This window comes from Cupressus sempervirens, chromosome 5 (assembly GCF_028749045.1).
Source record: "Cupressus sempervirens isolate cs-2001-9-10 chromosome 5, ASM2874904v1, whole genome shotgun sequence".
NCBI classification, from domain to species: domain Eukaryota; kingdom Viridiplantae; phylum Streptophyta; class Pinopsida; order Cupressales; family Cupressaceae; genus Cupressus; species Cupressus sempervirens.
Window position 1 is genome coordinate 160,846,361 of NC_143122.1, and position 15,549 is coordinate 160,861,909.

At 34.5% G+C, this 15,549-nt stretch overlaps 1 protein-coding gene and 1 long non-coding RNA gene across 2 annotated transcripts; one reads left to right on the forward strand and one right to left on the reverse strand.

Moving 5' to 3' along the window:
• Positions 1 to 1,809: 1,809 nt before the first annotated feature.
• LOC149554927 (uncharacterized) lies at positions 1,810 to 8,565 on the forward strand. The gene is made up of 3 exons (XR_016364432.1): positions 1,810 to 2,505; positions 7,510 to 7,744; positions 7,892 to 8,565. It is a non-coding gene; the product is annotated as an uncharacterized LOC149554927 (long non-coding RNA).
• A 650-nt stretch (positions 8,566 to 9,215) lies between these two features.
• On the reverse strand, positions 9,216 to 15,549 carry LOC149554928 (uncharacterized). Its single transcript, XM_089828939.1, has 7 exons — positions 14,493 to 15,549; positions 14,121 to 14,255; positions 13,710 to 14,020; positions 13,435 to 13,592; positions 10,966 to 11,972; positions 10,391 to 10,663; positions 9,216 to 10,289 (listed from the first exon to the last, which is right to left on the reverse strand). The coding sequence occupies exons 1-7, from the start codon at positions 14,718 to 14,720 to the stop codon at positions 9,339 to 9,341; spliced, it is 3,063 nt and encodes a 1,020-aa protein (XP_089685065.1). The 5' UTR covers positions 14,721 to 15,549; the 3' UTR covers positions 9,216 to 9,338.

Sequence of the window (15,549 nt, forward strand, 5' to 3'; positions counted from 1 at the left end):
AAATTAGGAATAATTATGCCTATTTAAAACAGGACAGTTAAGGATGATGTTAACCTATATATAGCCTAAAATAGATAGCATAATAACCACTAGACAGCTAAATTCCATCAAGTAAAAATATGCATCGCCCAATTCCTTCTTTCCAAAATCAGACCAACACCACAAACTGCAGATCAAAGATTAATATACCAATCCAGAGAGAAGCCTAACTTAATATAAACAAAGACTGTAATGAAGAAAAGAGAAGGCAGAATAATTAGCAAAGATATGGGAGCTTCAACCGAAGACCATAATAAGAGGATGTATACTGACTACCAACCATATAAAGTGCAATACACTGCAAATTCCATTTAACTAAAACCATCTGCCATACACAGGAAATGACAAATAAAAAATGGAGAAGTAGAAAATTGTGACAGTCCAATCCTGATTATCATCCAGAACTCTGATTAACTTGGAAATAAAATAGAGTACCTCCCCTTAATCAAAAGCAAGCAACAACCTCCATTTTACTTGAGATATTTTGATGAAGAAATGAAAATGTAATATATCATGCTGAATATTATCTAACTCGAGAAGTAGCTATCTACTATATGATATACACCATAAGCAGAAATTAGTTTGCTATAGTCTTAAACAAAATTGACATTTTTTCTTTTCAATTTTTATTTAAATACTAATATTTTATTAATGCCACTACACATTCTACAATGGCAAAAAGGGTAGAGTGAGATGGTGTCAGTGTGTTAGTTTTAACATTTATCTTTTTAGGTTTATTTTTTTATAGGTAATGGGCAAAAGTCAATTATTATTATTTGTTGAACTTAATTATTATTATATAATAAGCTTGTGTTACAATCGTTTTAGTTAAATTTGACAACCATTTATATTTCACAATCATAATATTTTTTATTACAATATATATATATATATATATATGTTTATGTTTTTTAAAAATATTTTAATAAAAACTACATAAAATATTTGTTAAAATTATAAACTTTAGAGGTATAAAGAATATTTTTTTTGAAATTAAAATAAAAAATATAAATGAGAATAAAATAAATAAATGAAAAATCCAAAATATAAATATTTTTAGATGTAGTAAATTATAATTATTTTTTAATCATTTTATAATAGATCTCTTATTTCTTTAATAATTTAAAAAATATATATCTATAATAATTAATATAATATTTTTTTTTGTTATGAATAGACCTTTTTCGAGGAGTTCAAATGGCACAACTATTCATTAAAAAAACATATATAAAAATAAAAATAAAAATAGAAAGCCTTTAGACTACAAGAGCAGTGCCAGCCAAAGGAGGGTCTTTATTCAAACTTTGTCTTTTGTTAAAAAATAAATAAAATGTTGAATTATGTTCTAAATTGAATTATAGTTTGCCTTCATTTCTAATTAGAAATACATACTGTTTGGGTCATAGATTTCTTTAGTTTGTTTCATCTTAAAAAATTTAGCTCCTAAATTTCTCATAACAATTAATATAAGAACTTAAATTTATGATGTCATTGTTTTATTACTATTATAATTAAAATCTTAAAATAATAAATAGATTGTTGATATGTGGAAGAAAAAATAGTAGAACTAATTTCAGCCCTTATTTTCTTTTTAATTAAATTTAAAAACTTATGAATAGAAGTTCCTATTTTATAACAAAAAAAAATTCTAAGTCAACTAAAAAAATCTAAAATGAAAACAGATAAAGATCAAATAATAATTTAAAAAAATTATTGTAAAAATTATTGTATTTTCTTTTTAAAAATTTAGTCAATAGTATAATTTAATTTGTAGGACCCGTGCCTTACCTCATTTTACCAATCTCATAACTCTGGACTCCTGCATCGATTGTCTGTTGAAAACGAGATGCAATCCGAGCGGCGATAAATTGCGAAAAAGATCCCAGGTTTTGCTATTATATCATCATAGAATTATGGAGCTTGGTTTGATCAGAAATTGTTTTTAAAATGTTTGAGGGGATGAGGTCGTTGTGCTCAGTTTGAAAAATACGTTGACGGAATTAAAGATTTGAAACTGGTCTATGGGATCCAGGAAATTGGTCTAAATTGACGAGATGCATGCAGGAATTTAGGATGTAAATTCGGATTAAAAAGTATAAAATACGTAATTCGGTGCTGAAAACTTTCAAAACATCTGAGCAAAATTGGCTGAGCGTATTGACTATGGAGCCTAGTTGCAAATATGGAGAGTTTTAAGCTCCATAAGGATTATTTAGTACCCAATAAACTGCTCATGCTGTGGCTTAAACCCTTGCCACACATGCCTCGGTAGTAGGAAACCTGAAACCAGGAAAATCTATTTGTTGCAATAGGCTATCATCCGATCTTGGAAATATCGGACTACCTTTGTTTTCATGGGTCCTTTTTTGTTGCACGGGATTCTCAGGGACCTGAGTTTCGCTCGCTTTTGTGGTCGTTGAACATGCATTGAAGAAAGCCTGCAACAAGGTTGCTATTGCCATTTCTGTGAGTTCTTGTGTAAATCGTCTCAAAATTACTTTGGTTTTAGTCTAGATTTTTTCATTGCTTTGGTTAATATATTACTGTTGGAAGTCTAGATAATATGCCCGTCCAAAGTTATACTTCATTAGCTAGCGGCTTGCGTATGAACCATGTCTGAGTTTGATTATATCGTATGATTTACTGTTAGTATCTTTAGTGTGTTGGTATGCGACTAAAATATAGCTTTTCTGGGACTTAAAACCTTGTGCAGTTTGAACTGTGAATATCTTGCGTTGGTTGGTATCTTCTGGTTTCTTCAAACCACGGGGAAAAAACATTTTAAAAAAACAATTTTACCACAATGTATGTTCGTTTTTAAAAAATCATGGGCCATCAGTTTCTCAGAAGCAAGAAAATTCAGATGCACTGCAAATAGACAATAGGGCATAAACATTTGTTTTCATGAAGATTACACGTGTTTTGAATATAAGAAATAATGTTTTCCATTATTTGAAAAAAAAAACTCTACACTCAGAAAATCGTTTAAAAATAATAATATTAAAGTTAACCATGGTGGAAAAACAGGAAGCACATCAGACAAAATCCGCACATTAGCAAAACAGCAAAGCATCAGGGATCACAAATTTTGAGACATTGTAATCCATTCACAAAATCACTGCAGTGCCTGCTCACATCCTAGATAGGGCAATCCTGGTCATTTCTAGTATTAGTCTTAATACCAGTCAAATTAGAAGTTGATTTAACAAATAAATCAGCCACCTGATTTCCTTCCCTTCTAGTATGGTTCCACTTCACAATATTGAAACCATGAATGAGGGCGTTGATGTCTTCTGACATTTTATTCTGCTGCCACTGCTTGAAGTGAGTGGAGGTCTTTCTTTTGAAATGATACAACCAAAGTTCTAGAGTCAAATTTCAAAATAATATCAGTAAGATGCCATTACTTGGCATGTAAAAAAGCTTGGCAAATGGTCATAACCTCTTTTGAATCATTAGAAGTAACACATTAAATACATGTAAGTCAGAACTTTATTCTTCCACTACGATCGCAACAAACATAACCCATGCCAGCATTTTCAAGATTTTCTTTTGAAGCACAATCAACGCTCATTTTTAACCAAGCCTAGAAGAGGACGTTTCCATTGAATAAGATGATAATCCTAATAGTTGTTATTGGAAGACACCTAAGATGGAGAAACGACAAGAATACTATGATGATCATGTTTCAGATTTTAAGATTGTACGATCTTTTGGTTGCAGCAAGAGGAAAACAAAAAATCCAAGGTGCTAACAGATATTTCTGATTTTTGCCCTTAAACAATGGTTTCTACTCAAATTGATAATAGTTTATCAAAGATAAAGAGTTTATGATAATATTCAGATCAATAAATTATAGCACAATGCTCAAAGTTGATCAAATCATAAATTCTGCGGAAACACATTGCAAAGCTGTTGAATTAAAGGATTCTGTCCGTAGCATGTCAAGGGCATGAAAAGGCCCTGTCCTTCGAACACTTAGCCCACCTTATGAGCACAAAATCCATCAATTTGCAAATAGTAATTAGAATTTGGAAGTAATAGCTTGATGTATTTGCTAGATTATTGCTGATCTGATGCTTACTGGATTATGTTTCAATGAATTTCTGCTTTACATTTATTGCTGAATGAATTGATACTTGAAATATGAATATTCTGAATTGATGTCTTGGATGTTTGATGCTTAAATTGTTTTTCTGATTCATTCTCTTTTGGTCTTATTACCCTTTCCTCTATGGGCTAGCTTTGGTGTTCTGAGTAATAAGGGATAATGGATAACATAGCTATTATTGCTTTTGATTGAAAAAGTTTTGTGAGACATAGTATGCGGAATTGTTAGGAAACCACAAAAAATTTCACATACAAGTACATTTTGTTCTTTTTTTAATCAACTTGCAAGTGTACACTCCAAAGTGAACAATAACGATGCAAAGACGATCTTATTGAGTAGTATGCCTTTAAGTTTTAATCATATTGTTTTTACGTTGAACAAAAAGAATCCCAACTTGGAAACTATCATTTCGTCTCTAATTGATTAAGTAAAGCTAATAGGAGTCATTTATTTCTTGAGGAAAGTACTCTGGTTGCTAGGAAAAAGTCTTAACATTTCAACAAGAAAAGAATTCAAATGTTATTATTGTTAAAAAATTGGGCATACACAGATGAATTGTGTTTAGCGGGGCAAAGATCTCATTGATGGAAAGTTAAAGAATACAACTTTCATTATGACTATTAATTCAATGATGACAACTAACCTCACAGTGTAAAAATTGATAGAAAATTTGTGCTTCAGAAAATAGCAAAGATAATAGTGGTGGTTGGAGGATATCCATCATCTTGAGTTAGCTTTGTGCTCAGACATGATTCATCGCATGAGAAGCATCACATATTTGTTAATAATGAAAAGATGGGCTTGACTTATTCATGTCCTTGAAGAAAAGCAGGGCCTTGGCATCATGGTTGTCTCTTCAAGGAGTAAGTGGGGGCAAGATTTAGTTGATGATTTGTCAAGCACTTGAGGAGGTATTCATCACACTTGGAGGAAATACAGACTTTTAGAGAAAAGGTTGTGTCATGCGCAAATGTGTTTTGATGATTTGTATATTAGAGGAGGTATTGTTTTCACAATTAGACACACTTAGAGGAGATGTGGCCTTTTAGAGAAGAGGTTTCTTATGTGCAACACTACAGGAGGAATGTGTCTCATTTTGCATGGGCGTGAGAACACTTTTATGTTCACTTCACGTTGTATAGATGGTTATAAGCTCTACAATCAGGAGATCTATTAGAGCAGACAATTCAATGTTTCTTGGGTGAGCTAGGAGGATTGGTGAAGGTACTTAATCAAAGTGTCTAGAAGGGTTGGGTTCAAAACTATGTTCAACGAGGACGCATCCCCTATGAGTTTTGGCTTGTTCTTGCATCGAGGACAGGACAAGAACGTTTTTTGGCATTCGCCATGCCATTTCCAAATAGTCCAAATCGGGGATGATCCTCGTAACGTCTTTTTGGAAGCCAGAAGAAATGGGGGGATGTGAATCAGTACCAGGGATGGTGTGGTCGTCCTTCACCCATCCTCGGTACGAATTCTTGCCCCCTTTTCCCACATGACACATGAATGTTGACTAAGCCAAAAAAAACACTTTTTTTTAATGTGTTAGTTTTATCAAAGTTGCTAAGAGGAAGAGGAAAACATAGAGCAACAACAATAGTGAGGAAAGATTGCATTTTGGAGTTGCAAAAGGGTGTTTGTCTTCATATCTTCTTCATTCCAGTATGTATTTTATTTTCCTTTTGTTTGTTTCAAACTTTATTAGCATTTGTTGCCATTTTTTATTTTTTTAATCACGGAGAGATCTTTTTGAATGAAACATTGAATTTTATTTATTTTTAAATAATTTTGCAGCACTAGATTACATTGCAAAATCTGAAAACATGAGCAGCAGTGAGAGTGATTATGAGGCAAGTAGTGACAGCATGGATGTTGCTATGCAATAAAGTCAAATATCACAAAGAAAAAGACCTAGTTCTAAGACAAGCATATGGCTTCAATTAATGTCGATGTTCATAGAGAAGATGCAACAACCTCAAATCCATTTGAGTGCCCTTCTCAAATCCTGATAAATTTGCAAGAATAAGCAAAATAATTTGGGGGTAGTAGGGAATGTGAGTACCATATATGTAACAAACATTATTTTGGGAGCTACACTAGAGTGTATTGCCATCTTTTATGGATAGGTGCGCAAGGAGTCAAAAGGATGTAAAATGATTACACAAGACGAAAAAAATGAGGCCACAAGATTGCACATGGAGGGGGAGGGATTGAAAATGGGAAATCCAATAGAGAATGTGCAAGCCAATATGTCTATGAGTAGCACAAACTTTACAACCACTACCGCTTCCACTACTAGTAGAGGAAAGGGCAATAAGACCAAAAGAGAAACAAATGTTGCTAATTTGTTTGATGTGCAAGCAAAAGAGAATGTTCATGAATCTTATGGTAGGTTTCTTTTTGCTCATGGTATACCATTCCATGTGTTAAATTCCTCATTTTCTAATCAAATGTGCCATATGCTGTCAGTACCTCATTTGTACCACCTGAGAGACAAAACTACGCACCATTATCCTTGATAAAGAGTATTTAAGCATTTTGATGAAGGGTATGAGATAGACATGGTTGAGTGATGGATGCTCTATCATCATATTTGGGTGGAACGATATCCAACATTGGCTACTCATCAATCTTATTGTCATTAGCACAACAAACTCTTATTTTCTAAGAGGTATTGATTGTTTAGGGAAAAGGAATGATGCATCCTTCCATTTTCGGATTTTGAAGGATGTTATATAAGAGGTTGGACCTTCAAATGTTGTGCAAGCAATCATTCATTCAACCTGAGTGTGTAAGTCAACTGGATTGATGGTAGAAAGTACAAATAGACACATTTCTTGGACCCCATGTTGTGTACATGCATTAAATAACACATTGAAGGGCATTGGAAAAATTGATTGATTAAAGGTTATGGTGTCCGAGGCTAGAGATGTGCAAATGTTTATTTGCAATCATCAAACATCTCTTGCATTATTTAGGACATTTTCCAAGAGAGAATTCCTCAAGCCCGTGGTGACTAGATATGCTAACTACATCTTTTGGAGAGGATGCTTAAGGTCCAAAAGGCCTTACAATTCAAGGTGGTCAATGCAGGGTGGAATAGATGACATGAATTAAGCACCCCAAATGGAAGAAGTGTGAAACAAAGAATCCTGGATGATAATTGGTGGACCACAATGAGGTAAGAAACTTAAAAAAGTGCTATTGCTGATTTAATAAAATTTTTCTGATTTTAGCATTTGCTGATTTTATTATTTAAAAATTTACAATTTAAAAATTTATGTTGTTTCTTACTTGTGACTATCTTGCATTTGTAATTACATTTGCTTCTTCGTTGACCCTATTGTTTGGCTCATTAGATATGTTGATACTAACTCTCCTAGCCTTGGAGAGATTTATGAGGCCTTTGATAGCATGCTTGGGCGGATCAAGCAGATTATTCATGCTAAGGGCCCTAATTTGGGGTTTTATGAGGAGCTTCTTAAGCCCATTACGACGTGACAATGAAACATTATGAACACTCTCCTTCACATGGAAGTCTATGCTATCAATCCTAAATGACCTGAGAGAGTGGCTCCATCTAGGGATGAGGAGGTGAGTCTCAAATCTAAAATCTCAAGTTTTACTTTGCAATTTAAATATGAAATAGCAAGCTGCAAATAGATCTCTTCAATTTTTAATGTTTATTAATTATTATTTGACATTTGCTATTTTAATATGTTTTTTATTTGTTCGACTCAGGTGAAGGAGGGCTTCTTTAAGGCCCTTGCAAAGATGTAGAATGAGAAGATGTTTGTAGTCTTCGGGAGAAGCTGGTTGATTTTGCCAATCTTCATGGTCCAACCTTTAATAGGCCAGAGGCTAAGACTGACAGAGCTACATTAGCTCAAAGGGACCCTATTGGATGTTGGAAATGGCATGGTAAAGATACACTAGAGCTGAGAGTTTTTGCCATTTGTCTTCTTTCACAGGTTGCGAGTTCTTCTGATGTAGAGAGGAATTGGTCCTCATATAGCTTCATCCAATCAGTCAAGAGGAACAACCTTACCTCTATACAATTAGAGAAGTTAGTGGTTGTTCATAGTGTATTGTAATTATACGATCAACAAACTCTTCAGAACTGTCATACTCCAAGATTATGTAGGGATGTAATCTCGAGGAGGATGAGACACCTCAAGAATTTCTTGGGGTTCCATTGAATGAGGACCCTTTGCCTATCCCTACTAGTGACTCAGAGGCTGATTTTGATTTTGATTCAAATTTGTCGAAGACAACCATATATTTGGTATATACTATTTGCAAGTACACTATTGATTTTGTTTATTATGGACATTTGTTCATGGAGTTGAACTTAAGTTGTATGCTATTGTTTATTGTTTAATTTTAGTATTTTAGTTGGACTTTTCTTAATGCCATTTTGTTTAATTATGATACTTGGAACTTTTGGCATTTTTGCTACATGTACACTAGATTTTAGTATTTTACAATGAAAGTAGTTAGTATTTGAAATTTGTTAGTCTCAATTTGCTATGTTTTGAGCCTCTAAAATGTTTTTGATGAATGGTTTATCAATGTTATGATATGCTTATTTGAATTCTCTCTCTATATATAAAAATTCCCCTTTTTTTTTAATTGCCATCCCTTGACGTCCCATCCCCTAAATGTTGGCTTTGACCTGTACCCATATTGGAAACATGTCCTCATCCCCTAAAACGTCCCATTCCCTGAAACTTCGTGGAGCATAGATACAAAGCCCTTGCAATGTTCCACTCTTGTTCGAATTAATGTAATAAGGGGGGAATGTTGGCATTATTACATGTTAATAGATTGTTTGTTCTTGCTGTTGCAAACTGTATAACAGTTTGTAATTGTGTATATACTGCCTATTTAAAGGCACTATAGGAATCAATAAAATGGATCAAATTAGCAATAAAACATTACTGTGCTCTTTTATTTTGACCATTCACTAAACTTAACTAATTTAAAAATATATATATTTTAATCTATTATTATTTATTGTCAAATCCCATTTCAACATTGCAGATTCACTTGGTTTGATAAAATGTTTTCACCAAAGTTTACTGCTATGATATTTCACCTTTTTTATTACTACAAAGAGAGACTAACATAATATAGTTGTACTTTTTTCAGCATGTAGAGTGGATCTGTTTCAAGTACATAAATCCTGCTACTTAAATGAAGTGCAGGGCTTGTCCTGTAGGCCGTTAGGACCCCAGAGGGTAAAATCCTTGCCCATTTGTTTGAGGGATGAAGGAATTTTCTTTAGTTTATCACAGCCTCTTAAATCCAGCAATTTTAAAGACTTCAGCTCGCTAAGATTGGAAGGCAATTCCTCCAATTCAAAGCAAGCAAATAATTTTAAATCTTCTAAAGATGCAAGCTGCCCAAAACTTGATGGCAAACTTTTCAACTTTGTGCAACATGTTAATTCCAAGTTTTTTAAAGACTTGAGATGTCCAAAGCTTGAAGGCAACTCTGTCAACTCCACACAGTTGCAACTTAATTCTGTTAAATTGTTAAGTTGCCCGAAATTGGAAGGCAGTTGTTTCAGCTGATCTGATCTTAGACTTAGTTTTTTCAGAGAGCTGAGTTGCCCAAAGGTGAAAGGTAATGCTTGCAATTTGCAGCAGCCTTCCAAATTCAAGACCTCTAAAGATCTCAGCTTACCAAAGCTTGAAGGTAATCCTTTCAATTCTATACATTCTGCTAAATTCAGATCCTTTAAAGAGTAGAGTTTTCCAAAGCTTGAGGGCAATTCCTTCAATGTCCTGCAACCTGTTAAATTTAACTCCTTTAAAGAGCTTAGTTGACCAATCAGCTCTGGCAGATATCTTAACAAAGCACCATTACAGATACTCAATTTTCTCAAGGAAGGCAGGTCACATACTTGCCTGGGTAACTCTTCCATTTTATCCCAATCATCTAATATCAGAATCTGCAAGGCAATTAATTGATCAAGGCCAGCTGGCAATATCTGCAAATTTTTCAGTTCTTTCAAATCCAGTTCTTTTAAGGAAGAGTTTTTGTGGATTTGCATTGATTTGAATGCCTTTGAAGGTGTGTGTGTGTTCCAATCTGACTGCTCCATGGCTTTCACCACTCGTAATGTATTTGGTAACTGCATATATATTCCAAGCACATTGTTGAGGATTTCTTACTATAAATAAAAAGTGCAAATGATATATATATATATATATATATATAAAACAAATGCCTTACCTGGTGCAAACTAAAACCTTCCATGAAGATGGGGCCATGGAACACAGCCAATCGGTCCAATTTTTGTAAATTCATGGGTAAACAAGGAATGTTGCCACCTACACGAAGGAATCTTAGTTCTTTAAAATTTTGCTGGCTCTGACTGTTGACTCTGATCTGATTTCCCAAGGCAAGAACTCTTAATGTACCCTTCATCGAATTTAAGATACTTTCTTGAAGTAAGTATGCAGATTTATCCTCCATGAGCCAGACTCCTTTGATTTCTTTGAGATTCTACAACACAAAATGAAAACATTATAAATTACTAAATTGGTTTATTGGGAATAATCTACCAAGCCTTGCTAGATAAGAAAATGATATCTAGTAATTTACAACTTTACATGGTGATAAATTAAATATAAATGACAGCTAAAGTGATTTTGAGATTGATCTAGACTGTGTTAAAGCTAAATTCCATTGTAGCTTATCCTGTTCCATAAATTCTGACAGGTTCTCATAGAGGTGTAAATAAGAATATATGGCTATGCTATAACATGTTATATTTTCTCCTTTAATAAGAGAAAATTAAAACATACTCGGCGATCATTTTCAGAGAGAGACTGATGATCCTTTATCCTGTTAGACTGAGACATGTTACGCCCTTTGGCTATGATCACATCATGAATATTCAACTTGTTGTCATCAGATGAATTGACCAATGCTGCTTCTTCTAGGGATGTCACCTCCTCTGCCCCCACAATATACTGTACATGGCGGATGTCCCAGTTATTAAAGAAAGAGCAGATGTCTAAAAATGCCTCTTGAGTGGAAGATTCAAACTCCTTGTATACAAAATCAACTAAACGGCCACTAAGATTATCTTCTTTAATATCCTTTCCCTTTTCCAGTGCTTCAAGTATTTGAGAACATTTCTCAGCCTTGTATCCTTGCTTCTTTAAACGAACGCCAACAATTTTGAGAACTAGTGGAATTCCATTGCAAATCCGCACCATTCTGTCCATGTCATTTTTATTGCAACGAAGATTTGAGGGATTCTCACATAGGATTTTCCTAGCATTGTCTGGGGAGAGAGTATTCACACAATATTTCCGCCGCTCAAGGCCATGTTCTACAAGGACATCTGTTACAGCCAAGTTTCTTGTTGTTATGAGGATCCTGCTGCGCTGGGGAAGGTATTTCAAGTTTCCAGGCAGAAGCTCTTTCAGGTAGGCTGCACGAAGAACATTATCTATATAAATAAATGCCGGTTTATTTGCTTCCCTTCTAAAAGCTTCCATAAGATGATACCGACCATCTGCACAATCTCTTATAGTTACTTGTCTTCCATAATAATTTGGGAAAGCATCATTCAGGATTTTCTGTTGTAGGCTCTTAAAATCATTCCTGAAAGGTTCTTCATAAATTTCAACTCCACAATAGTTGTAGTCTTTCAGTATTGTTTTGGATTTTGCAACAACAGCTTTAGCAAGTGTTGTCTTTCCAATGCCTCCCAAACCATAAATAACCACAGCACATGATGTCTTTTCCCTTGTGTTCATGTCCAGCAACTGCATTAGTTGGTAGGTCTGCTGCTCGATCCCAACTGCAAGGCAGGAAAATTGCAAAAACTGGTAAGATAATGACAAACTACTTGGAAGTCTTTTAGAAGCTCAATTATTTTTATAACTTTTAACTAGGTTTCTTGTGTTGAAAAGATGATTACAATATATATTATTTAGAATAGATGCATTTGATTTCACTGATTAAGTTAAAAACATAGAAACTATATATTTGGAATACTGTCGCAGACAATTGTAGTTATATCTGGAAGTTATAGGAGTTCTTACTGTGGGAAAAATGCAGGTGAATTCGTTTATCAAGTTGAAATTTAGAAAATACCTATGTCAAATCTGGCTGCATACAAGGGCCAAGTTATCAAAATAACTTGGAAAAATTTAAATTTTTAAAAAGAACAGGAAATAGGTGTATATGTATATATATAATGCCATGTAGATAGCAGAAACAAACATGCCTCTATGATATTAATCAGACTATCACATTATGCAATACTTCCTCCTTGCGAGATAGGATTGTACCAAAATAGGCTTAAAATTAAAATAAATTATGACAAATGAAGAATTGAAGCATCTGATTTGGCAAGAGAACTAATAGGCATCGTACGTCTGGTAGGCTCAAAGCTACTAGAATATTTATGAAAGTAATCCAATGACAGTAAGAGATGCCATCTAGACCAACAGGAGCTCTATCACCTACAAATAATAGTAACTCAAGAAAGAACTTCTTTACTGAAGAGACAACCAATTTTTCAGCTCAGACCGACTCATATCACGTAGTAAATCAAAGCTAGCAAAAAGCGGCACATTATTCATGTTTGTTTTCTGTAAGTCAAGAAGAAGTAAAAAATCAACACACTAATTTATGTACCATGAGACGAGCAAGTTACGGGATCCTTTTAGCTCGTCCCTTAAATTGTTCGGTTGTATGCTTAAGATATTCTAGAACAATGTTAAGTAATCCTGGAATAGAAAGAGGGTAATATATTAACATTGTGACTCTAGAATCCGAAGTGTAGACCAGTTGGTTGGGCTGTTGGATAGACGGATGATCAACACAGGTTCAAGCCTTGACTGGTACCAAGCCAGTTTACCCTGCTGTGCACATGGCGGGTCCCATGCTGGTTACTGCGCGGCCTAGTGGGATTAGTCTTGCCTCAGCACACCCCTCCCTGACCCCAACTTGGCAGTAAGTAAGACCAAGGGAAGGTAGATTGGGTGCTGGGCTGGGTTGCAGGGATAACCACTGAGGTAAACTAAAAAGCAACTTTATGACTCATTTAGTTGTGTAAGCCCATAGATCTCATTCTCTTGCTAACAAGGAATTTTTTATTATCTCATTTCATATTCCATTACCAATAGTTGAACATGAAATTAAAGCAAGCAAACAAATTTGATTGTCAATTTATTCAAAGAGGTGTGAACCTAGGTATCTATCACCATACCAATGTAAAATGAGGAATTGTATATGGAATGTAATGAGTACCTTACCTGCATAAGAAGGATAAATAGGCTGTGATGGAGAGGCAGTGATGGGTAGTTGGTGATTTATTGCTATTACAGCAGTCAAAGTGAGATCTTGATAGAGCTGGTTTATTTTTGCTTGAAGATCTCCCAAGCTCTTTGAGTTCACAGAAGACTTCAAAAAGCTGTTGAACAATAAAAGTGGAATGAAGGGTCAAAGAAGGAAAAAAGAACAAATCATGGAGCGTAGATAATACAGGCAAAGTTTGTTTTAATCTTGCAACAAAGATAAATAGTCTAACCGGAAGAGTGCTTTGGAATTCAATTGAGAGGCACACATCATTGATCCTTCAACAATCAAGAAAATTGCCTCACTGAATTTCTTCTCGTATTGCGGCATGTCATAGTTAAGTTGTCTGATATGACTTGCAAGCTTTATCATTTGCCGCAAGAGCTCCAAGCATTCATTTCTGTTATCCCGCATCTGATCAATTTGGTCTAACAAATACGCTACAATAGATAGACCTCCGATTATCCAGTGTATCTTACCAACAGCTTGTAAAATTTCTGCAACATGTTTTCTTGATTCACCAAGCTGAGAAATGAAGTCCCCCTGTAAAACATCCCACAGCTTAGAACTTGCTGAAACTAAGTTGAACATAATCTTTAGCTATTATAGCTGGGAAGTGAAGGGTTATACAATTAGCAATCACCTTCTCCTGTCCTCTCTGAATATGCTTATTGACAAATTCAAGAAATGCACTGCCACTGTTCAAGAGGGACCTCCATAAGCTACTATTTTCTTTCGTTTCTGATTCCACAATGATCTGCCGCTTATCTTTTTTTGACTGCAATTTGCAAGCAATACACATTATTCGGGAAAGAAACACACTAAATATGTTTCTCTAAGTCTCTTCTTTTATTTTGTGTGGAGTGTGGAAGGATTTACTTTGAGAATGAGGGTACATTTAAAAGTAACCTCAAAATCTAGGAACAACATCTAGCCTAGAGCTAAGCGGGAACAGAAGGCTGGAATGTACCTTTTGAACAAATTTATTGCTGGAAAAGCTGACTATTAAACTCACCTTATTTTCAATAGAGTCTAAGAGCTTGTTAATGGCATCAATCACATTTGTTGCATCTCCTGCAGTGTTAACCATTTTGAAGAGTTTGATACAATAGGCGAGTGATGGGTCTTCTGGGGCTTTTGGTGGTTGAACAGGTGCTGGTGGAATTTCTGGAGCTTTTAGTGATTTGATAGAAACTGGTGGAATTTTTGAAGAAATCGAACGGGAACTACTGGAATTGCCCATAGCTAATTCTTGCTGATTTTCCTATCTTAATCCTGAAATGGCAAGCCTCGATTTCAAGCTCAGTTGCAGAGAAATCTGACAATTTATATTATGAATTGTACTCCATTTACTGATATCAAACTATTCAGGTAACCGGAGGATTGGGCCAGCCTGCTCAGATCAACCTAAAATTAAAAAAAATTCATGAAGAATATATCTTCCTGCTAAAGCAAGAAGTATTCTGTCTCCCTCCCAGTTTACAAATCTCAATTGGAGTAGTTCAGTTTTTTATCACCGAATTCAACTAGACATGACAACCTGGGTATATATGCCTGCATCTTTGCTAGCTTACATTATCCGCATTTATTTAAAGAAAAAGATTTCGAAGTACTTGGTGAAAAAGCATTTTTGTGTATGTACTGGTCATTCCAAGTATAACATTTTCAGAAGCTAAGATTTTGGAGCCCCACTCATAAAGAAAGCACTATACGTATTATTCAAAGCTTAAAGAATATTTATTGAAAATTCAGCATTATTTTGCAGAGGAATGCTTTGAAGGATCCACAATTTTGATAGCCAGTAACACGGATTAGCTATCTACATCCAATGCGCGAAAAAGAAAAGCATTGCGGCAGTGGAATATAAGATCAGAATATCATCAATTTAGCAAAAAGTTTTATTCGTTAAATTATTATGATCCCGCCATTGTTCACTTATTTTGAAATTCCCCATGCATTGACAGAGGGATCAATTCTTGTACGCGAACAGATAAAAGCAGCGAACAAAACCTGTAGGTTACTCCATTATTATTCATCAACTACATAATCATTTTATGTATTTAATCCATTCT

Bases quoted from the DNA above. Each gene is read 5' to 3' on its own strand.
- LOC149554928 (XM_089828939.1), bottom strand. From the start codon at position 14,720: ATGGGCAATTCCAGTAGTTCCCGTTCGATTTCTTCAAAAATTCCACCA. The intron at 14,021-14,120 runs GTGATTGCTAAT...GATGTTTTACAG, and splicing joins TTCAGAGAGGACAGGAGAAG to GGGGACTTCATTTCTCAGCT. The intron at 10,290-10,390 runs GTAAGGCATTTG...ATATATATGCAG, and splicing joins AAGGTTTTAGTTTGCACCAG to TTACCAAATACATTACGAGT.